Source organism: Diabrotica virgifera, chromosome 3 (assembly GCF_917563875.1).
Source record: "Diabrotica virgifera virgifera chromosome 3, PGI_DIABVI_V3a".
In the NCBI taxonomy this organism is placed as follows: Eukaryota; Metazoa; Arthropoda; class Insecta; order Coleoptera; family Chrysomelidae; genus Diabrotica; species Diabrotica virgifera.
This window is the reverse complement of record NC_065445.1, coordinates 241,966,870-241,991,240: the sequence shown is the minus strand read 5'-3', so window position 1 is coordinate 241,991,240 and position 24,371 is coordinate 241,966,870. Positions and strand designations below refer to the sequence as shown.

Genomic DNA, 24,371 nt, shown 5'->3' with positions numbered 1-24,371 from the left:
TTACTCGGGGGGTTTTTGGGGTCGCTAACGACGAATATGACACCGGAAGTGATCTCAAAAATACCTGGTGCCCAGGGTACCTACTGTTTACCTCGTCTTCGGGAGTTTTCGACCAATTCAATAAAAAATTAGCCAAAAATCTTTATTCAGGCGGTTTTTGAGGTCGCTGATGACGAATATGACATCGGAAGTGATCTCCGGAGTACCTGGTGCCCAGGGTACCTACTGTTTATCTCGTGACTAATGATCTTTGACTAATATATTAATGAATTTTCCGAAAACTTCGGAAGACGAGGTAAACAGTAGGTACCCTGTGCATCAAGTACTCCGGAAATCACTTCCGATGTCATGTTCGTCGTCAGAGACCCCAAAAACGCCCCGAGTAATGAATTTTGACTAATTTTTTAATGAATTTGCCAAAAACTCAAAAAAACGAAGTAAACAGTAGGTACCCTGGGTACCAGGTATTCCGTAGATAATTTCCGATGTCATATTCTTTGTCAGCGACCCAGAAACCCCCGAGACCTATGTTCACTGCTGGACATAGGTCTCCCATCTTTCCATCTGTCTCTGTTTTATGCGGCTTGCATCCAGTTACCGATAACATGCTTTAGATCGTCGGCCCATCTGGTTGGTGGGCGTCCTATGCTTCATAGTGCTTCTTCTCGTGGCCTCCATAGTGCTTCTTCCCGTGGTCGACAATACGTTTTGTCCATCAATTGTCTGACAATTTGGCGACGCGACTTGGCTTGCCCAATTCCAATTGAATTTTTCACAGCGTCTGTTGTTTTTGTTCTACGACGTATTTCTCAGGGAGATACCCAACATCTGGCGCTTCATATCTTGTTCACTATCTTTTTTGTGAGTATTAATGTTTCCGCTGTATAAGTGAGTACAGGTAACACACAATGGTCAAAGATTTTCGTTTTTAGGCACATGGGTAAGTCCGATTTAAATACATAGTTCAGTGTTCAGTTTATCAAACGCTGTTGAGGCTAATCCTATGCGACGTGAGAGCTCGCACGTCTGGTCATCTGATCTCTTCCTCTTCCCAACCGAATTTCATGTCGCAAGTACTTATAAGATGCTTAAAAGCATAATATAGTGGAACCTCGATAAGTCGGATTATTCGGGACCGCGGCCGATCCGGGCTATCGAAAATCCGGGTTATCCGGAGAATATGGTAAAAATTAATAAAATGCATATAAATAATAAACAAATACACATTATAATTGCAAAAACATGAAATACATATGCACAGTACATCTAAATTACGTACAGTTGTATACAGTACTGTTTATTTATTGGTAAAAAAATTCAAAGTGAAAAAATGTTTATTTTGTTTAATGAAAATCGATCCGGGTTAGCCGGACTTCCGCTTTATCGGAGGCAACTTATTGGGGTTCCACTGTACTTACGTAATAATTTTATGTTATTAGGTACTTAAATCATTAGTGAAATTAAAATTAAATAATAACTACATAGAGAAAATCGAAGGCATGGAATCATTAATTCATTTAGAAGAGTTAGATCTGTCTTTTAACAAAATTTCTAAAATAGAAAATCTTGATAATTTGACAAAACTGAAGAAACTAAACCTATTTGATAATTTGATCGAAAAGCTAGAAGGGCTCGATAATTTAAAAAACTTGTCTGTATTCAGTATAGGAAGAAATTTAATTTCAGATAAAAAGGAGATATTTTATTTAAGAAGGTTCAATTTAATGTCTTTGAATATGGCTTATAATCCATGCACGGAGGACAAGAATTTTAGGTAAGATTTATTATTATAAAAAAAAAGATTTCGTGACCTATGTACTTGTAATTTTTTTGAATAATAGTTATTTAATCTTAATCTATTATTCAAAAATATATTCAAGATGATTGTAAGACAATAAATTGTTTCATTTGGAATATTTTTTCTCTCTTTTAGATTGGTACTTCTTACTTTTTTAAATGTTTTTTTCTCACTTTCACTATGTTGAACAGTTCTCGTTCCTTGCCTATTCAATGCAGCACTTCTTCGTTTGAGATATGCGATGTCCATGTAATTTTGATAAATGTAGTTGAATTTAGAGTTATATTCGAAAATCGTATAGCAGTCTTTTGATTTTTTCGCAACATTTTTGGCCTATTCTATTCTCGATCTTATTTCTAGATCAGGATTTAGGCTGCTATCGATCCAACAGACGTATATAGTTTATTCTCATGTCGAATTTCTCACAGAAAGGGTTGGTTTTGTGGATCAGTCGTTGTAGACCTAAGTCGGAATAAGCAATTAACACCGTATCATCGGGGTCTCTGATGCTGTTGATATTTACGCCATTCACATTGACTCCGTCCTTGGAATCCTCTAGTGCCTCTTTAAATAAAAACTCGGAGTAAATAGCAGTGGTGACAAAACACGTCCTTGTCTAACTCCTCTCCTAATATCTACATCTGCGGACGTGGTACCTTCGATCCTAATTCTGTTGTTTTGGTTCCAGTATAAGTTTTTTAGTAGTTTGATGTCTTTCCCACCTAAATCAACTTATTTTAATCGTTCTAATAGTAGATCGTGTCCTACTCTCGCAAATGATTTTTAGAAGTCTACACACACACACACACACACACACACACACACACACACACACACACACACACACACACACACACATGCTCGTATCAACCCCAGCCCCGGGGAACATGTGTGTTCCAATGGAAAAGTGGAACCCACATGTCCGAAGATCAAACCGATCACACCCCGTAATGGAGTGGTACCTATCTGACCCCCAAGCTATACCTCCACCCCTCCCCATCGAAGGACATACCGAATGGGGAGGCGTTGATCTTAATGTTACTTTGGATGCTCTGGGTAATGGGACATCCTTTGTATTACTTCATGTGGTTAAGCCACCTGGTTTTAGGGGTAGCTAGAAGAGCTTTTCTCCCTATTAATGACTAAGTTAATTTTTTACTTTACTTTGGACTTGTGTCCTAAAAAAAAATGTGTTCCGGACATCAAGGCACCAATCTAAATCGGTGTCTTGTTGTCCAGACCGTGTATGCTCGGTCACTCAGCCGGCGAATTGGCAAAATAAATTTTGTTCTCCTCGACGGCTGAGCGCCAGAAAGGTGTGGCCATCAAGCCCACGTCTGTCGGTACGTGACCTTGATGCTCACATTCCGCGGCTATGGTCCATTTGACCTACCTGAAGGCTACTTAGTGCCTGAAGGGCGACATTTGTGTTTCGATATTCTGTGGTTATCTCAATTTTTCACTCTTAAGGGTTTCCTCTATATCCAGCTAACTGCTGTCTAGGCCGTCTATGTACCGTTCTTTGGTTTTCGTCGTAGTTAGTCAATTCTCTTAATAATCTGCTAGGATGGTTTCTGATATTGTTAAATATTTCATGTGCTCTTTCGTCTATCATTCTCAGGACTTTCTTTTGTTGCGTATGTCCAAATACGTATCTTAATGGGACATATGTAGGTATATTCAGAGCTTCCCTGATCATGTGGTTTTGGATGGTTTGTATTTTTTTTCTTGTTGGTTTTACACGTGTGCCCCCATGCGGCTGAGGCGTATGTTAGTGTTGGCAAAATTATACAATTTGCCATCCTAATCTTTGTCTTAAATCTCAGTTTACTCTTTCGACCTATTAGCGATGACAGTTGACTCCTAAGGGCTTTAGCTTTGTTGACAGTTTGTTTTACGTGTTCTGTTGAAGTTTTTGTTTAGAAGTCTATGAAGCATACAAATACATCTTCCTGTTGATCGTAGCATTTTTGGTCCAGAACTAGTAAACTGTCAACAATCAGTTGGAAAAAATTAATTTGCAGAAATCCCCTTCGTCATTGTTAAATATCTAGGTTTGAGCGTGCCTGACAAGTATACAGGTCACTGTCTGCATTGAACATCGGCAACTCTGCAGACGTTGAAGCCAGTATGACCCCGTTGAAGCAGCATGGTGGATGAACGAGTACGTCGTTGCTGAAGGATATAATATAAAGGATATTATATCTTAAAAAAATGAGGTTTCAGGAATGCTGACAGGCATACCTCCTGGATCGGACTTTTAATTACATAAACTTGATACGACAGTGAAACATGAATCAACATTTTCTGCTGGCAATGTATCTATTACCGGATCTTTTTAGAATTACCGGTTTTATATGAATTCTACTAAATAATGTTATGCAGTTATAATAATTTAATTCCATATTTTGCAACTTGTATTATAATAAATGTTATTAAGAAGTTACCAAATTTTTTTGTCTATATGCGTGTGGGTGTCTGAATGGGCATAAAGTATATTATTATGTAGTTGGTAACTAAGGGCCGGTATTTCCAACCTCACTTAAGCCAAAGCTTACTTTAAGCCTTTGCTTAAGCTTAGATGCCTGTATTTCCACTTCAGTTTGAGGCTTAAGCCTAGGCTTAAACCAAATCATTTTAAGCTCGCGCGGGAGTTGGTTTAAGCCTTTGCTTAAAATTTGTTTTCTGTTTTTTGAGGTTATTTCTATAGATTATTAATTATAGAGTTGTTTTGAAACCCAACTTTTAAGTAATAACGTTATTATTGGATTATTAAATAATAATCTATTAATTTATTAATCGTTATAACGATTATTAAAATTCTTACTATTTTTGGAAGGTGTAGGCACATGAAAATTGTTTATTTCTACAATGTTTGGTAGGTATATTTATTTTACAAAAATAAACTTACATTCCAATTTGACATTTTAAGGAATATATCCAATAAACAAAATTACAAAGACGGATCTATTGCTTATGCAAAATAACAATAAAAATATAACCACAGAAAATATAGACAATAAACTAAAAACACATGTACCATGTACACAAAATTAAGTGAAGTAAAATAACATTGATACAGATGACAAGATAAAATTAAATGTCAACAGTAGTGGTTTTTACCTCAGAACAGTTAGCTCTGGCACTTTGACGTATTCAGAGGTACCAAACCAATTAACTTTACAGCTGAGCATCAGTTTAGTTAAGAGAATGATGGAAATACGGCACCCAGCTTAAGCTTCTCCTTAACTTTTGACACAGGCTTAGCTAAGCAAAAGCTTAAGTAGCTATTGAAATACCGGACCTTAGTAACAAAAACACAACCATAAACTAGTATCACATAAAACACATAAAATAAATAATAAATATATGAATAAATATTTTGTTTTACGGATTTTTTTGTATTTATATTTTAGACTATTCATAGCTGCTTTCTTGCCGAATTTAGACTATTACGAGTATAAAAGAATTTCTGATGACGAGAGGGAACAAGCTGAAATAGTATATAAATTTGATGTTCGCGACCTTGAAAAAATAGAAGACGTAGAATTTGCAGCAATTCGCGCAAAAGAGAAAGAGATTGCTGACGCTGAACTTCACTCAAAAGCCTTCGTTGAATATATGAATAGTAGACATTTGTTTGATGACATGTATAAAAATGATGATGAAGGTAAATTTGTATAAAAAAATTTGTATACACCCACTCTTTCTGTTTTTATGCATGTACACTATTACTAATAAAACACTCGTATTCTAAGGTTATTCCGTATTTATATCTAGAATAGTTATCCTAAGTATAAGGTAGATATAGATATAGAAGGTTACTAATAAACTCGGTATAAGTTTTTTTTTTATGGCATAGACTTGGGTGTCAATTAGCCAGTCACAACTTTTTGTTTTCTGTTCATACATAAAGAAGGCAATGAGGTCCTTAGATCTATAGCAAACTCTTCTACAGCTCTCTACTCAGTTCATCGGTATAAGTTAGATATAAGTATTCCCACTTTATTCCGAAATAATAGTTTGGCAACGTCGCAATCTTCTGCACAAATACATAGAACAACGATATACGTATAAGGTTTGTTCTAGCATCAGTTTCAAACGGTTTGAAACCATCAGTGAATGGTGGACCAGCGCGAGTAGAGGGGATAGCACTGGTGACTGTAGTATGTTCTCTCACTGATCAACTGTTTGCTGACGGTTTCTGACTAGTTTGACTGTTTACTAGAACAAACCTATTGTGTCAAATATGTCAATTTTGATTTTTCTCTGTAACTGACAAACCAAATTAACCTAGGCGAAAAGTTTTTTTTAATTTGTTTATATAAAAATACCAGCTTTTTAAATCCCAACGTAGATTTAAGTCTACAGTCAATATTAACAGAGTTATTCAAATTGTTTATAAGCCAAAATTGAACCCAACTTTTGTAAAATGTTTTCGGAATAATAAAAATGAGTTTTTATTGCAGAATTATTTTTTCATATGGTTTCCACAGAATTGCTGTATCATTATTATTTTCTGAAATCTTGGGATAAACAAATTGAATAAAATTTAAACTAAATGACGAATCATCTTGAAATTTTCTGGGCATTATATGGACTATTTGACTTAACTTTTCATGCAATATTAAAGTCTTAAATTCATTTTTGCAAAAATTATAACAAATTTTTAATTTTCGAACTTTTAGTCTTACTTTTCAATTTTCGAAGCAACAAATAATCGGTCCACAATTAAAAAACTGCCATTTTAAACCTTTGCTCATCTGCTAAAAGATGGATACCCCAAATAAGATATTTAAGTACCCCATTTGTGCCTGTAGCGATTTAAACGAAAAAACTGCCATTTTTGACCCTTATTTGTTAATAACTAAAATTCTTGTCCCAAGTGTGACTGGCATTTTTGTACATATTTATATTGTATTAGGTATATAGTACCCAAAAATCCCATCTGCAACCTGACTGCTCAAGTTTCCCGACAAAAACCTTATTTCTCTGGACTTAAAAACCTTACACCCTCTTTAGAAAAACGATATTTAATTCTGAATTCCTTATCGGTGAATTGTGAAAAGGGATTTATTCTATCTTTGAATAGTTTCCTTTTTCGTGTATTTTCTATCATGTTAATTAAATTGTCAACTTCTTCGACAGCCGCAATATCTTTTAACACATTTTTTTATTATATAATTACTCACAAAACAAATCAAAAGATAATATATTTTTGCCTTTGATGACATTGACAGTCATAAAATAATAGTTGAAAGACTGATAAGTTTGTACACACTTGAATGAATAAGGGAAAATGAAAATGTAGTATGTCAAAGTGTGTAAATAATTTATTTCCTTAGCTGAGCGCTTTCGACATAAACGTCATCATCGGAGCTAATGGTCAAATACTAAAAAAGTACCGCTACATAGAGGTGTAAACAAGTGCATCTTAGGAATGTAAATTTGATTTTTCAGGTCAGTCAGCTGTTGTTACTAGGCCAAGGATGGACGGGTGATATCGACACCCGTACCATGAAAAAAGTTTATATGTTTTTGTGCAACGTGTATGTGGCCGTTTCTTTCTGTTTTTTTGCTGTTTGCTGTTGTACGGAGGACTAAGTTAGCATTCACAATTTAAAAATCAAATTTACATTCCTAAGATGCACTTGTTTACACCTCTATGTAGCGGTACTTTTTTAGTATTTGACCATTAGCTCCGATGATGACGTTTATGTCGAAAGCGCTCAGCTAAGGAAATAAATTATTTACATACTTTGACATACTACATTTTCATTTTCCCTTAGTCATAAAATAGGTTATACCAGACTAAAACAAGGGTCGGTATAAATTTGAACTAAATTCTTATACCAAGTATAACCTTTATCTAAGTTATTTCATGTTTATTGGTAGTGATTTTGCCTGTACCTGATTTATTCTCAGTATAACTTTTATACTTGGTTTATTAGTAACAGTGTTAATATTTAACAAGCTTAGCATTAATCTACTTCTTTATGTGCTCTCATCTCATCGAAGGTTTATCTTCTTCTTCATGTACTTCGTCCTTTGAGGCCGTTCGTTACCATCATAGAGATATTATTTTTTTCACTGCCACCCTAAATAGCTGGCTTTGCTTGTATCAATATCATATATCAACCTCGTAAGTTCTTCAACCATAAAGTCTTTCTTTGTCCTGGACTGTGTTTGGCTGCCATTTTCCCCAGCATAATAGTTTGTAGCAACACATGTTTGGGACCTCTCATTGCATGTTCGGTACTCCAGCTTTCTCTTCTTGATACTTTATAATCTCAGTATTCTTGCTGATATGTTCTAGTATTTTGGAGTTTCGAATATTCCTCGCCCAAGAAACTTTTAAAATTCTTCTATAGCACATTTCGAAAGCCTCAAGGCCATTCAGATAACTATTATTTACAGTCCAAGACTCGACACTATGTATAGAGTAAGACCGAGAACACGTAGCAGCAAAGTAGCAGATCCATACCTGCTTCCTTACAGCTCTTAATGATACTGTCAAGTAATGTTTGCAGATATTCTTGAGTAAAAGCTGCGAGTACTGTGTCATCCGCATATCATAAATGATTGATGTCTTCACCCAAAGTCGTTTATTATTAACATACTAGCAAACATTTCACTTTTAGGCAAAGCTCTTCTAGCAATTGGTACAGAAGAACTCGACCAAATTTATAAAGATTTCGAAACAAACTTCATCGCCTTTTGTGTTCAAATATTCGAAATCGGACAAAGACAGTACAACCTGCGATGCGAGGAAATAGAAATGTTCACCAGAAGTACAGACAACGCTAAAAAGGAGAACCAGGAGGAGAGTATCACTTTTATGGAATCCTTCATCGAAGAAAAGCAAGAACATTTTTCTAAAGTTAAAGTACTACAGCTGCAGCTGGATGATGCTATAATAGATGACATGACCTATGTCGACAAGGTATGATCTATTCTTAACAACTTAACAAATTTTTAAGACTATTATGTATATTTTTTCTGTTCATTGTGAAATGGCCTCATTCAGTTAGACAAAATTTGCTGAAAGAATGAGGCTAATACTTAAAAGTATTAATAACGAGAGACGGTATACTGTCTACCGAGGCATTGAACAAAGAAATATTACAGTGAAATGTATGCAAGACAAAAGCACATTTATAGCAGTTTTCTCTGTAGTTAAATTAAATTGATAAGGATTTAAATTATCAGTCTTTTAACTATTTTTAAATTAAATTGGTCATTTGTTTTATCAATCGGCTGTTCTTTTGTTACTCTTTGTGTTTGGTGATATACACTACTCCAAGAAATTAACGCACCACCTTAAAAACGGGTCATTTTTATGTCTTGAATTTCCTAAACCTGTTGTCCGATTGAAGTGATTTTTTTAATATGTTATAGCCCTATTCTTTAACAATATCGCTGTAATAATACTATTGCTAGGCAGGTAAATTGTCATTGTATACCGGGTGTACCAATCAAACTGTGCTTTTTTTCTCAAAGTTCGCAACACCCTATGGAATATTCTAGCATTCTAGCTTATAAAATATTAAAATTAAAACCCAACTATGGCCTCATATTTTCTTAACATTTTGTTTTTTGATTCATTCCCTTATGTTGCAGAATAAAAAGTTACGTACATTTTTAGCTAGCCATGTTTTTCATCAATACAGGGTGTTTTTAAATAAGTATGGCAAACTTTAAGGGGTAATTACTCTGCACGAAAAAGTAATGACAGTTTGATTTTAAACTTATGTTCGCAAATGCTTCGTTTCCGAAATAGGGAATGTTATAATTGTTCTTACAAACTGACGATTTATTTACTGCTCTAAAACCGGTTGAGATATGCGAATGAAATTTCACCATGCGAATGAAATTGATTTTAATATTCACCAATGGCGCGTATACCTACGTGTAACCGGTTTGTTTAGAATTACCCCTTCAAATTTACCATAATTATTTCAAAACAGCCTGTATTGATGAAAAACATGGCTAGTTATTAAAATACCTAACTTTGTTGTTATCCAAGCGAATGAATAAAAAAAAACAGAATGTTAAGAAAATATCAGAGTGTAGTAGGGTTTTAATTTCAGTATTTTATAAAGACTAGAATACAGGATGATGCGAACTTTGAGAAAAAAACACAGTTTAATTGGTACACTCAATGGGACCGGTACGGTATCCGGTACCCATAGGTACAACGACAATTCACCTTCTAGCAACAATATTATTACAGCGATATTGTTAACCAATAAATAATTCAAGCTTAAAATTTACCTACTCTGTTACGTTATTCTAAGATATGTAATAGGCTAATGGGCAACTGCGAGACTTGCAAGACTCTTGCTGCAAGACCAAGAACTGGAGCGCAATACCAAGACCAAGACTGTCTAAGTCTCATCTTGGTATTGCATTTGGGCAACACTAGATATAGCTATTAAATACAACACATTTACTGAAGAATCAATTCCTTTTATCCGCAATTATTCAGCAGAAATAAGATAACGTCGATGTCTAATATTTCCATGGTTATACCATTCATAATATCTTCTTTGTCTCCGTTAATGCTTTCTTAAATATTTTTTTTTAATAGAAGTTAAAGAGTAAATGCGTGAGAATTCAGACTTGTCTCACTTCTCTTTTTATATTTATTTCATCCAACAGTCCTTGTTCAACTTTCAATTTTACCACATGCTGCTAGCCCTTAGTAGTATTTGATATTTGGCATCCAGTTAACTTATTTGTTTTTAGTTAACTTAAGATATTTTCCATTTTATATCTATTAACAAATAGTCATGTTAATTTTTCTAACTTAGGTTGAAGTTTACTCTGAAAATTTCGACAAACTTATCCACGAGTCCTGGAAGAATCTGATGAAATTAGAACTCCAACTATTTGAGCAGCTTGAAGAAGTCAATCAAACCTTCGAGCACAATCTAACAGAAATGGTCAATACATTCATAGAAGAATGTCAGGCTGTTTTTACAAATATTAGAGAAATTGAAACTGTTTATACTGAAAATTTGCAGGAAGCATGTAACAGTTTTCTGACAGCTGCTAACATTGGTGAAGTTGAGGTAAGTATATTGTTGTATTATTAATCCAGGAAATATTGACATATGTGTAGAAATGATCAAGTTTGGTGGAGATCAACTACTGTAGAAAAGGATATATAAACTAATAGTGCAAGTATAGGAAAATTAAATAATGCCAAGGAATTGGTATGAGGTCCGCACATGCCTGCTGCATAAAAAAGGAGACAAACTGAATTATGACAACTATAGAGGTATAGCCTTACTAGATACTGTAAGAATCTCTCTATACGGAAAGAATCCTATATACGTGTCAGGGCGGATTTAGAAAGGATAGATCTACTAGACCAAATATTTTTCTTAAGGCCATCGGTACATAATTCGCAAATATTTTACGGATATCCCTACTTTTTCTGTCTTTACACGGCAAATTACGTGTAGTAAAATTCACACTGGTATGGATATGTAAACATTACTAGATTGTCATTCTACTTGAAAATGTCATCATTAACTTAAAGAGATGGCCTTTGAATGTTCTTGGATAACTGTTATCTGTATAATTGTAAATTATTAATTCAGTTTATAAATGTGATAATTTTTTCACTAACTATGTATTCAGTGATTGTAATAATTTATATGTACAACAAAAACTAATACTCAATCGAGAAAAGAGGAAACGTGTTAAAGTGATTTTTTAATAATATATTGTTACTATGGAACGCTTATGGTAGGGGAGCAAAGTATGCTAAATGTGCAGTCACTCGAGCGCTTTGAGGACCTATTGGGTTGTGACGAGTAGGTCCTAAAACCAAAAAAAGTTAAGTAAAGTTTTCCATTTTAGTGGGCGCTTGTCATTTCTTAATTTAATTTTCCATTTTCAACAATCGTTTTTACCGATTATAACGCCATCTATCCATAATTCGAAAAAATGTTTCTAATAAAAGTTACTTATTTTTACGTAAGGAATCCAAATCTGCAATAAAAAATGAGGGCTCCTATTTAAGAATTTAAAGTAACATCCCACCCCACCTCCGTGGTGGGTCGTGTTTGGTGCCATTGGATAGATTTTAAAAAAATATTGAGTAAGTGTATTTCACAGTTTTTCGATCTGATGTTCATTTCGCGAAATATCGCGGGATTCGTATTTAAAATATTAAATTTACCCCCCACCCCTCTCCGTGGGAAGTCGTGTTTGGTATCATTCGATAGATTTTTAAAAAATATTGAGCAGGTATTTTTTAGTTTTTCGATCTGTCATTCATTTCGCGAAATATTCGCTTTTTCCTTGTGAAAGTTTGGGACTCACCCATATCCTTACGCCCGGCTCAAATCGTCAGATTTTTGAAATATACACTCTTTTGTTAGTACTTAACTTACCTTATCTTAATCTGACAATTTCGAGTTTTTTAAGGATATATTTTTTTTTCGGACCCCCTTAACGAACTCCCCTGTGTTAAGAGCCAATATATGGTAGAGGTACATCTGCAGGTTTAATAGGTTTCTGCCCATATGATAAACTGACTTGCTCGAGTAACTGCAAAAATCCCCTACCATTACAATTTTGAACATCTTTAATAATAAAATACTTGGATCACAGAATATATTATCCTGATGTATTGAATTGGTGCTGCATACGTTGTAAATCATCTTCACTTTGAGAGAGTAGTATTGCATCGTCTGCATAGCAGATTATTTTAAGTTGTTTTTCTCCCATGTGGTATTCTTTTTTAGTTCTTAGTTTTTTTATTATTTAGTCTATGATCAGGTTGAACAATAAAGGACCCAAGGAATCCCCCTGTCTTATCCCATTGCCGGCTTCAATTGAGTCAGTTAAATCATCCACTTTTACGTCCACTTTTACTTTTATTGTGTTGTTCTGGTAGATGTTTTCGATCGTTTTAATTTGTAATTCTCTGGGTCCGATTTGTTTCCTTTTTTGAAGAGAGGTATTAGGATGCTTGATCTCCATTCTTGTGGTATTCTGTTTTGGTCTATTATTTTTGTATTAGTTTTAATAGTTGTTTAGTTAGATCTTGTCCTCCGTACTTTAGAAGTTCGTTCGATATTCTGTCATCTCCTGGAGATTTTCAATTTTTTTATTTTCTTAATGCTTCTTTTACCTCTTCCTCCTCGATGTTTATTTCTTCGTTTGTTGTAACTTCAGGTGTTGGTGGTTCATTATCGTCGCCTTTAGCAAATAGAGATCGGAAGTAGTCTGTTCATGTTTCCTTCTGAATGTGTTTCGCTTTTAATAATTCGTTCATCTCTTTTCTTTGCCCTCTGATCATTCTCCATACTTGCCAAAAAAGCAAATGGGAATAAAAAAATTAGGTAGTTTAAGAGCCCTAATGAACTCAAAATACTTTTATGGGCAATGAAAATTCCGAATATACAAAACAGTAATTAGACCCACAATAACATATACCTGCCAGGCATGAACATTAAATAAGAAGGAAGAGGATACTCTGGAAAGCTGGAAAGGAACATATTCAGATGCGTATTCGGAGAACGGAAGACCGAAGTTGGGTGGGAGAGAAGATCCAACAACCAATTATTGATTGTGTTCAAAGAATCTCACAAAGAATTAGATGGTTGGACATGTAGAAAGAATGGAAGTGAACAGATTGCATAAACTAGTTATGATCAGAAAACTAATCGGTCCCAAAAGAAGAGTTAGATGCGGAACGAGGTGAATTAATAAAGTGGAGGAAGAACGTAAGCAGGTGAAGGTGAAGGACTGGAAAAGAAAAGCAGAAAATATAAGTGAATGGAGAAATATTGCTCGTCAGGTCCTTCAGAGTAGTTAATATAATTTTGTATACAGGGTGTTTCATTAATAATTGTTCATATAGTAACTGGAGAAACCTTAGCACAAAATACGAAGATTTAACCTAAAACACTTAAATAAAATGTGGTTCTTTACTGAGTTACAGCGTGTTTTATCTAAAAATTTAAAAACTAGTTTTGCTCAGCATTTTTAAATTATTCGACGTATCCTTTTCATACTTGGCAGGAAGTATAGGTACTAGACAACCTACTAAATTATGTTAAACAAACGTTTATGGCTATTACCAGAGGCGTACGACGGGGGAAAGTAAATGGTTGACCCTTTCCAAATTCTACGCCACTGGCGAAATTGCTATTTTAGTTCAATTTTTGGATTCTCCAATACTTTCTATGAAAATAATATACTCTTCATTCGTAACGATAAAGTTATTAGTTTTCGAGATATTTGAAGTTAAAAATGAAACGACACGGTTATTTTGATCAGTGTATTGTGTCGCTTCATATTTAATTTCAAATATCTCGAAAACTAATCGTTTTATCGTTACGAATGAAGAGTATATTATTTCCATAAAAAGTATTGAAAAATCAAAAAATTACACTAAAATAGCAATTTCGTCAGTGGCGTAGAATTTGGGAAGGATCAACCAGTCACTATCCCCTGTCGTACGCCTCTGGTAGTAGCTAGAAACGTTTATTTATTTTAATTTAGTATGGTGTAAAGTACCTACACTGTCTGCAAAGTATTATAAGGATACGCCAAATAGCTTTAAAGTACTGGGTACAAATAATTTTTAAATTATAATCATATGAATCGTATCATAAATTAATCAAAATAACTGTGCCGTTTCATATTTAACTTCAAATATCTCGAAAACTAATGACTTTATCGTTACCAATGAAGAGTATATTATTTACGTAGAAAGTACTGTAGAATCTAATAATGGCACTAAAATAGTAATTCTTCCAGTGGCGTAGAGTTTGAGAAGGGCCAACCATTCACCATCCCCTGTCGTACGCCTCTGGTAGTAGCTATAAACGTTTTTTATCACAATTTAGTAGGAAGTCTACTAGTTGCACTTTCTGCCAAGTATAAAAACGATATGTCGAATAGTTTTAAAATTTTGAGCAAAAATATGTTTTAAATTTTTAGATAAAACACCCTGTAACTCAGTAAGGAACAACATTTTATTTAAGTGTTTTAGGTTAAATCTTCGTATTTTGTGCTAAGGTTTCTCCAGTTACTATATGGACAATTATTAATGAAACACCCTGAATATTAATAGCCTAAGAGCTAGTGAACCCTAACTAACGGTCTTCTTGTACGGCTAGAAATTTGTATAGTGATAATTCATAGCACACCAAGACTAAAAACCATGACCTGGCAGGCATCAGCCCTGCACGTGTACCTACCAGGTGAATCGAAAAGTGCATAGATTAGGGGAAAAATAAACTTTCTCCTGTAAAGTTTAAATTTAAGTATGTGTTTGAGTAAGTCATTTAGAAGGAATGTGTATGAGGGCGTGCATGATTTGGACGCTAAATTTAAAATTCGACGCTGAAAAATAAAATTACCTGTTTCTGCATACATGATTTGGACGCTGGGTCTAACTGAAATGTAAATGGAAAGCCAGGCAATAAAATTCTAGAGATTAAGCTTGATTAAGCTTGATAAGGTTTATTTGTCACTTTGAAATAAATACGACATACATTTTACGAAATGGTATCGATCGATACAGTTAGTTTGATACTCATGTATCCTATCTCTAACGAACATAATTTTTTTTCTACTCTTTGGATCTTTAAGTCTATTACTTTCATGGACACTATTAATTTTAATGTAAGTTTCAGTTTGAAAATTTTTTAAAACATCAATAAAATGGAAAATATTTGGATGAGCATGGTAAAAATTATCATTAAAACGCGAGTGGAACGATTCACAAGCATTAGTTGTTAATTCTAAACTCTCACTCATCGTAGCCCATATCTCCGGCTGAAATGTTGCGTGGTCGCCAATGTAGTTGTCCAATAAGTAGTCGGAAAACTTTTCAATTTTTGCATCCTTTGGTTGAATAGCCATAAAATCATATATGAAAGATTCTTCGACTTCTGAGGGAGGTAAAAATGGCAGCCCAAAAATATATTTCAGCCATTTAGATATTTCACTGTCTGCCAATTTATATTCCCGAATTAAGCCACAACTTCCTCACTAACTTTTCTGGCCCTTTCGTGAATATCTTCGCTTTACACGACCGTTTTACGCACCTCCAATACGTTTCTCCCCATTTTAGTACTTTATCTTTAGAAAAAGTAAAACTGTTCACTTTGAGCAAAATTTTACCACGATTACTTACTAACGTTGAAATTTCCATATTCACTATTAGTTTATATTCCTGTCTAGTACATGAGTTATTGTAAATAGACACAGGTCTATAGATTACAAACAAATTACCAGTTTGTTTTTTGCGGGAAACGAAAGTAATTAGTTTCGGTAGTACCGTAAATAAATTATCAATATGTCATCAGATGTTACTATACAGAATGTCTCACCGAATAAATCCTATTCTACCTCTTACTCTACATCAGTGGAATTTATACAACCCGTTGGATGTGCATGATTTGGACGCTAAATTTAAAAGACCCAAAGGAGGAAGACCCAACCATTCGGTCCTAAATTTACTTTCTGGCAGCGTCCAAAACACGGGTACTTTTTAGTGATGTTGAAAAAGTAACTATTCGTTACAAAGTACTCGTTACTTGCGAATACCGAAAGTAACGATTACTATTCAGAGAAACAAATCGTTACTTTGATTACTCTGATTACTTCGTTACTTCGTACCAATCGTTGATTACTTTGATTACTCTGATTACTTTTAATACTCTGATTACTTTGATTACTCTGATTACTTTGATTACTCTGATTACTTTGATTACTCTGATTACTTCGTTACTTGATCGTATCAGAGCGAGTAACGACTATTGTATCTACTTTGATTACTTCGTTTTCGTACCAATCGTATCAGAGCGAGTAACGACTATTGTATCTACTTTGATTACTCTGATTACTTCGTACCAATCGTATCAGAGAGAGTAACGAATATTGTATCTACAACCATTACACTTGATTACTTTCTAAACTGGCCGTAAAAATGTGGAAATGATAATGTTTCTACAGTATGATCAACAACTTCAATTATGTATGTGTTGCATTGGTTTTATTAGAATTAGACCACGGCATTTAGCACTAAAATCACCGGAATAAATAGATTTTTAAATAGAGCACCTAGATACTTGCAACTTTTTGCACTGTGTTCAGGATGAACTCAAAAATAAAGGTTACAATAGAAAAATGGATAGAAATGCATAAGTGCATTTTAAAATGTATAAAATGCATCCAAAAGTGCATAAACATGTCAAAATCACTATACGGTCAGATTTTGTTATTCAGGGGGTTTTTGGGGTTACTGAACACGAATGTGCAATCAGAACCGACCTCCGAAGCACCTCTGTTACCCAGGGTTATTCAAAGATACGTAATCTAGAGTTTAGAGGGTTTTTGCCACTTAATTGATGCGAACAGATTACTCGAGGGTTTTTAGGATCTTCTTCTTCTTTAAGTGCCATCTCCGCTGCGGAGGTCGGCAATCATCATAGCTGTTCGTATTTTAGAGACGGTTGCTCTGAAAAGTTCATTTGATGTACGTCCGTACCACTCTCTCAGGTTGCGCAGCCATGATATTCTGCGTCTCCCTATGCTTCTCTTTCCTTGAATCTTTCCCTGCATAATCAATTTAAGCAAGCTGTATCTCTCTCCACGTGAAATATGTCCGAGATATTCAAATTTTCTTATTTTGATGGTATTTAGGATTTCCATGTCTTTATTCATCTTTCTCAGAACCTCTTTGTTTGTGACGTGTTCTGTCCACGATATTTTCCGAATTCGTCTGTACACTCACAGCTCGAATGGTTCTAGCTTTTTCATTGATGCAGTATTCAAGGTCCAAGCTTCCATTCCATAAAGCAAAGTCGAGAAAACGTAGCACCTAGCCAACCTAACTTTTAGCTTCAATTTCAAATCTCTTGTGCAGAGCACTTTTCGCATTTTGTTAAAATTTGCTCTAACCTTTTCTATTCTGATTTTGATTTCCTGTAAGTAATCTCCTGTGGAGTTGATCATTGTTTCAAGGTATTCATATTGGTCGACTCGTTCGATATTGGATCCGTTTATGAAGAAATTTTCGTTATTTCTTTGAGTTTTCGATATTCTCATAAACTTTGTCTTCTTAACATTCATTGTTAGCCCGTATTGCATACTCTTCCGAGTATGCATTAAAAAGAATTGGCGACAACACGCATCCCTGTCTCACTCCACGTCTGATTTAAATTTTCTCTGGCAGCTGATCGTTAACACTTACTTTTGCTCGTTGCTTATAGTATAAATTTGATCTAATCCTGAGCTCATTGTAGTCTATGTTCTTTGATTCCAGGACATGCATTAATTGTTAATGTCATACTTTGTCGAATGCTTTATTATAGTCAATAAAACACGCATATATATCTTGATTGACGTCCAGGCACCTTTGTATAAGTATGTTAAGTGAAAAAATAGCTTCATGAGTTCCCAGGCCTTCGCGAAACCCAAATTGCGTATCATTAATGTCTATGTCAAGTTTATGATATATTCATAAACATATTCATATAGGTACAAGTGTACATGTACAACTATACGCTTTTAGTCGAAGGTACTACGGACCATAACAAATGCACCTTGGTTTATACCAAACAGGGAAATCCGATACGATACCAAGTAGGCACATTTAAGGAAATATGTAGTAAGTGAATACAGCAGCCGCTATTTTTGGTGAAATTGAAAAACCACCAAAACAATCTTGCACTAATCTTGATAGATAATAGTGAGCACTGAGCAGACTCGGAGACTGAAGAGCCACAAACCATTGGAGCTACCATATAGGTTCTTAGGTTCTAAGCAGCAGTGAAGTGAAGTGCAGTGAAGTACTTAGCGTTAAAGGCACATTTCAATAATCTAAGAGACTATTGGAGTTTTTGTTATCACTGGATAACAAATCCAATCCAAATATTTATACATAGGTACACCCTTTTGTACAAACAAAAAAACCTGTTTATAATTTTTATGTATGGATTCACTCACCATAGATAAAACCCTTATTCACCACCAACCCTTCTTCTATACCTCTATGTACGTTTAGTTTAAAAATATTTACCTTATTCTAACTTCTCCAAAAATTAATAAATTCTGTCATATTATATGACAGAATTTATTGGATGACATAATATATGATTCATATATTATGTCCTCCATGTCAGTCTATGAATCAAAAAAAGTAAGAAGGCAGCTCTTGGTGAAAGTCTGTCAGAATATATCGGCAGTTAACGTGTTAAAATACTTTGGTACCGCGAAATTGCGAGACATTAAGTTCCCCGAACCGCTTTATTTCACTTCCTTGACAGGTTCTTGTGTTAGTTATATCTACTTTTAATGGCAATTCTTACGCATTAACAAAAGACATGGATTTTGAAAATTCAAAAGCCACTCATAAATTTCTCTTACAACATATGGACTTACAACTGAGCGACAGATCTAGTTGTGCCCTTTCTTTTTACAAAGGAAGTGAAGTATTTTTTGGAATAGTGTAGTGTGAGTGTGATAGATAAAGTAATTTGTCTTGTCTTGTCAATTGTGTATTATTTCGAAGTTCGAGATAAGTTGCTACGAATGAATATGTGTGCTTTTTGACCATCGAAATTCAATGGACAAAAGGATAAAGGGTTTAACGTTCTCTCTAGATAGAAGGAAGGGGGTTAGGTATTTCGTAATTTCAAAAATGTTATTTTAACTATGTTTTTTAGCCTTAAAAATTGTCATTTTTCTTTTTTTTGGTTTTAATTTGTTTATAACTTGAAAATGATAAACTTGAGAAAAGTGTGAAAAATTACAAAACACCTTTTTTGTTTCGAATGATCCAAAAATCTAAAATAGGTACTAATAGATACCTGCACGAACCGAAAAAAGTTAATTAGAATTTATAAACAAAGTCATTTTTTAATTAATAGATAACTAATTAAGTCTGGTCAAAATTATATCAGGCGCCCGTTGTTATTTGTAATTTTTAAAATTATAAATTACATATCAAATTTATGGAAATAAAAGGCAAATATCTAGGTGCTAGGAAAGCAACTAGGTGATATCTGATATCTGCCTTTTATTTCCATAAATTTCAAATATTCCATCTCCTATTTTATATATCAAATCATTTTTATCCATTAAACAGATCGGTGAAGGTCATTGTTATATAGGAATACCTATACAAAATACCTACCTACCGAGAAATACGATTCTCGATATGATTACCGGTACTCAAATAAAAAAGTAGTAACAAAAGTAATCATAGTAATCAAAGTAACGAATACTCTAAATGATTACTTTTGTTATATCGGAATATCTATACAAAATACCTACCTACTGAGAAATACGATTCTCGATATGATTACCGGTACTCAAATACAAAAGTAATCATAGTAATCAAAATAACGAATACTGTAAAGTGTAAATGATTACTCGTTATATCCGAATACCTATACAAAATACCTATCTACCGAGAAATACGATTTTCGATATGATTACCGGTACTCAAATACAAAAGTAATCAAAGTAATCAAAGTAACGAATACTTTGAATGATTACTTTATACAAAAGTAACGATTTGTAACGATTACTCGAAAGTAACTATAATCAACATCACTAGTACTTTTAAGACCCTCAGGTACTTTAGCGTCGAAAACATGCCCGCCCGTGTATAATGACAGGCGATTCTGAAGTGCATAAGACTTTGCCAGGCGAGGGGAAAGATTAGGGGTTTTTCCTAAAATTATTTTTTTTGCATCAAACAACTTTTTTTAGGTTTTTTGAATCGTTCCAAACAGAAAAGGTCTTTAGTGATTTTTCTCTTAGGTTAATAGTTTTTGTTATATAAGCAATTAAAAATTTTGAAAATTGCGAAATCGGCCATTTTTAACCCTAAATCGGATATTTAACTCAAAAATTTCAATGTTGCCAAGGTAGGAAGATATTTTTTAAACATTAATTGATGAAATCCCAAAGAGTTTTTTGCAATACAATATCGGTAAGTGAGGACGTTTGAGTTGGCATAAATTCGTTATCTCGAGAATGGGCAAATTTGAAGAGAAATCCTCAGACAGGTTGATTTTTATTTTTAAATTAGGACTTTTTGGCATATATATGGACATATATTTTGCCGTCATACATCTGGGCGTGATGACGTAATGGACGATTTTTTTGAATGAGAGTAGGGTTTGTGTGATAGCTCATTTGAAAGGTTATTTTATTCTCTATTGAGTAATATAAACATTAACATAATTATTTATACAGGGTATACAAAAACATTTTTTATATTAAATTAACTTTGATTAAATTTGACAAATAGAAGAAAATTTTTTTTGTACACCCTGTATAAATAATTATGTCAATGTTTATATTACTGAATAGAGAATTAAATAACCTTTCAAATGAGCTATCACACAACCCCTACTCTTATTTAAAAAAATCATCGATAACGTCATCACGCCCAGATGGATGACGTGACTAGTATTATATATATTGTAGCGGTTATTTACTGTAATTACTTCTAATTACAATAAAACTAGCGGTTCGTAATTTATATACGACTTTATTTTTTTATTTATACAAGTTTACTTTACAAACTTTAGCTTAAGACTAACTCTATTTACAAATATGTCCTATTTATATATGCGATACAGATATTCCAGAAATATCTATATATCTCCAGCTATGTCCATGTGACCGCTTGCACGTCATCGGCGCTGCATCGGCGTATCTCGAAACATCGATAGTGTTCTGTCTGTCCGGAGACGGGAGCTGGTATACGAGGGTAGGTCAATAATTATTTTGTTACAATATGTTAAGAAGTCCTAATTCAAAAATAAAAATCGACCTGGCTGAGGATTTCTCTTGAAATTTTCCCATTCTCGAGATAATGAATTTATGCAAACTCAAACGTCCTTACTTATACTACAGTGTCGCGCTCTCTTGATTAGCAATTAAAAAAACAAAGGGGTTTTCGATATTTTATTGCAAAAAACTCTTCGGGATTTCATCAATCAATGTTTAGAGGATATCTACCTACCTTGGCAACATTTAAATTTTTAGATAAATGTCCGATTTAGGGTTAAAATTGCCGATTTCGCAATTTTCAAAATTTCTAATCGCTTATAACAAAACTATTAACCTAAAAGAAAAATCACTAAAGACCTTTTCTGTTTGGAATGATTCAAAAAACCCTAAAAGAAATGTTCGATGCAAAAAAAATAATTTTAGGAAAAACCCCTAATCTTTTCCCTCGCCTGGCGAGGTCTTATGCTCTTCAGAATCGCCTGTCATTGTACACATTTCTTCTAAATGACTTACTCAAACACATACTTAAATTTAAACTTTACAGGAGAAAGTTTGTTTTTCCTCTAAACTATGCATTTTTCGATTCACCTGCTAGATACACGTGCAGGGCTCATGCCTGCCAGGTTATGGTTTTTAGCCTTGGTGTGCCATGAATTATCACTATACAAATTTCTAGCCTCACAAGAAGACCGTTCACTAGCTCTTAGGATATAAGTTTTAGTTTCGTTTAAAATAATTATTGTAATTATGATTATATTATTTTATAAAAATGTCCTATACTTTGTTTCACGTTAAGAAAAGAACGTGATGCTTATGGAGATCAGTGTTGCCAAACCTCTCGGACACGGGTCGCTACTCGACTGCCGATATACGATTCAGTATAATCAGTAAGGCGCGGCATCGGGGCTTTTCTATCGTCCATATGAAATACATTGGCCTATCCAAGCAAGATTCTATTCTTAACGTGAAACGCTGTATAGATCTTAACGACCTGTTGTGCCTATCAATAAGTAATACAACTTTGCAATATTTTATATTTCAGGTACCAGATGTCTTAAAGAACATCATGAATGACAAAGAAAATTTAGTTAACGCGCTAGGTGCAACTCACGATATACACATGCAAGTGATCGATGACAGAGAAGACACACTAATGAGTAGAGCAAGAACGTGGCTAGATACTTTTATCAAAGACCTTAATGATGAAGAAATTAAGAGAAATAGATACAAAATATTGGAGGTAAACCACTTTCTCGACATTCAAAGAGAAGAATATGATGATCTTATTACATTACCGCCATCAATTATACAGAAAGAAGAGATTGACGATGATGTTTAACACTTTTCTTTCTCATATATTTGAAATTTTAATAAATAATATATTATTTTGAAAGAAGTATTATTTTTTTATATTTTTTCTAATAGTATCTTTTTTTATCAATCTTCATACTTTTCAATGTTGTTGTTAAGTTAATAGGGAATAATTACAACATAACAATAACATTTAAAACAACCAACACTCTCAGATCCATCCTGTCCAATAACAAACGGAACAACACACGTGAAAGGTCAAAGTACTGCATCTACAAAACACCCTATGAATGCAACAATTTATACGTGGGAGAAACTGTAAGCGTTGACCCCTCAAATACCTCAATCAACGCTGTAAGACGAATAAATATCAGAATCAACGAGCATGAACCACTCATCAAAAACAGGGATTTCGGCAAATCACAGATATACAAACATGACTGGGACAATAAACACAGACCACGATGGACAGATGCATCAATAGTCTTGAAAGAAACGGGCATGAAAAAGAGGAAAATTAAAGAAGCAACACTCATCCTACTGACTGAAAATACATGTGTAGCGAATACATCAGCAGAATGCAGCAAACTTTGGTTGCCAATACTTACAGACAAAGTGAGCAACGACAACATACCAATAATAGAGCACAGGGAAACGTGAAATACATATTACCATCACACGTTACACATATGCAACACACAATAATATAAAGCTAATTTACCACAAAAACTTACTATTACATGTACTTACAAATACATAATCACATAGCATACAGAATTATTGCACAACTATGTACATAAAATAATAATTAGCATTTGATGTATCACAGAGCATAAAAAATCTACCCTCATACCCTTCCAGCTATAGCTGGCTGTTGCCTACAACCACCATAGGTCAAGTACAATCTTTTGTGGACAAGAGTGTGACACAACCTCAATAATAACAACAATATTGGCGGTTGTGGTTGCACAAACCTGATTAACGAATTATTTTTCTTAATATCTTTATCTACTCTATCTCATATTATGCATAAGTTTTTAGTTTGAGAAAACTGTCATTATAGATAGCAGGGCGTGAAGGATTTAAAGTGTGCGTGAAGTAACAATGTATTTTAAATGGGGTTTACTTTTTCGCACTGTTTTTTGGCACACTGTCATAACGAGAGATCCACAATTATTGGGATCAAAGCTAGCAGTGCAAAAAATTACGTATGTCTTGTTTTAATCTGAATTTATATCATTGGTTTATCAATTAATTTTGATTAACATTATAAAATATAAAAAATCAGTTAAAACGTTTAACACAGAACTTTAATCAAAAATAAAAGATTTAACAAAATTATAAGTAACAATAATAAATAAAATCAAACAATATTGTGTATATATGTCCACCGCCAACATCTCTACATATCCTAACTTTTCTTGTTAAGTTGACTTCACTTCAAAGGTGAGGTAAGCTGGAAAGTATATCTGAATTA

General features: G+C 33.9%; 1 protein-coding gene across 1 annotated transcript in view; it reads left to right on the top strand.

The window, feature by feature from the left end:
• The window catches only part of LOC114325858 (dynein regulatory complex subunit 3-like), a 28,575-nt gene extending 5,596 nt beyond the window's left edge, over positions 1-22,979 (top strand). The window contains exons 2-6 of the mRNA XM_028273990.1: positions 1,440-1,774; positions 5,215-5,468; positions 8,440-8,741; positions 10,612-10,872; positions 22,626-22,979. Coding sequence (XP_028129791.1) covers positions 1,440-1,774; positions 5,215-5,468; positions 8,440-8,741; positions 10,612-10,872; positions 22,626-22,922 — 1,449 coding nt within the window. The 3' untranslated portion in view covers positions 22,923-22,979. The remainder of the gene's footprint in view (positions 1-1,439; positions 1,775-5,214; positions 5,469-8,439; positions 8,742-10,611; positions 10,873-22,625) is intronic.
• Positions 22,980-24,371: the final 1,392 nt, after the last annotated feature.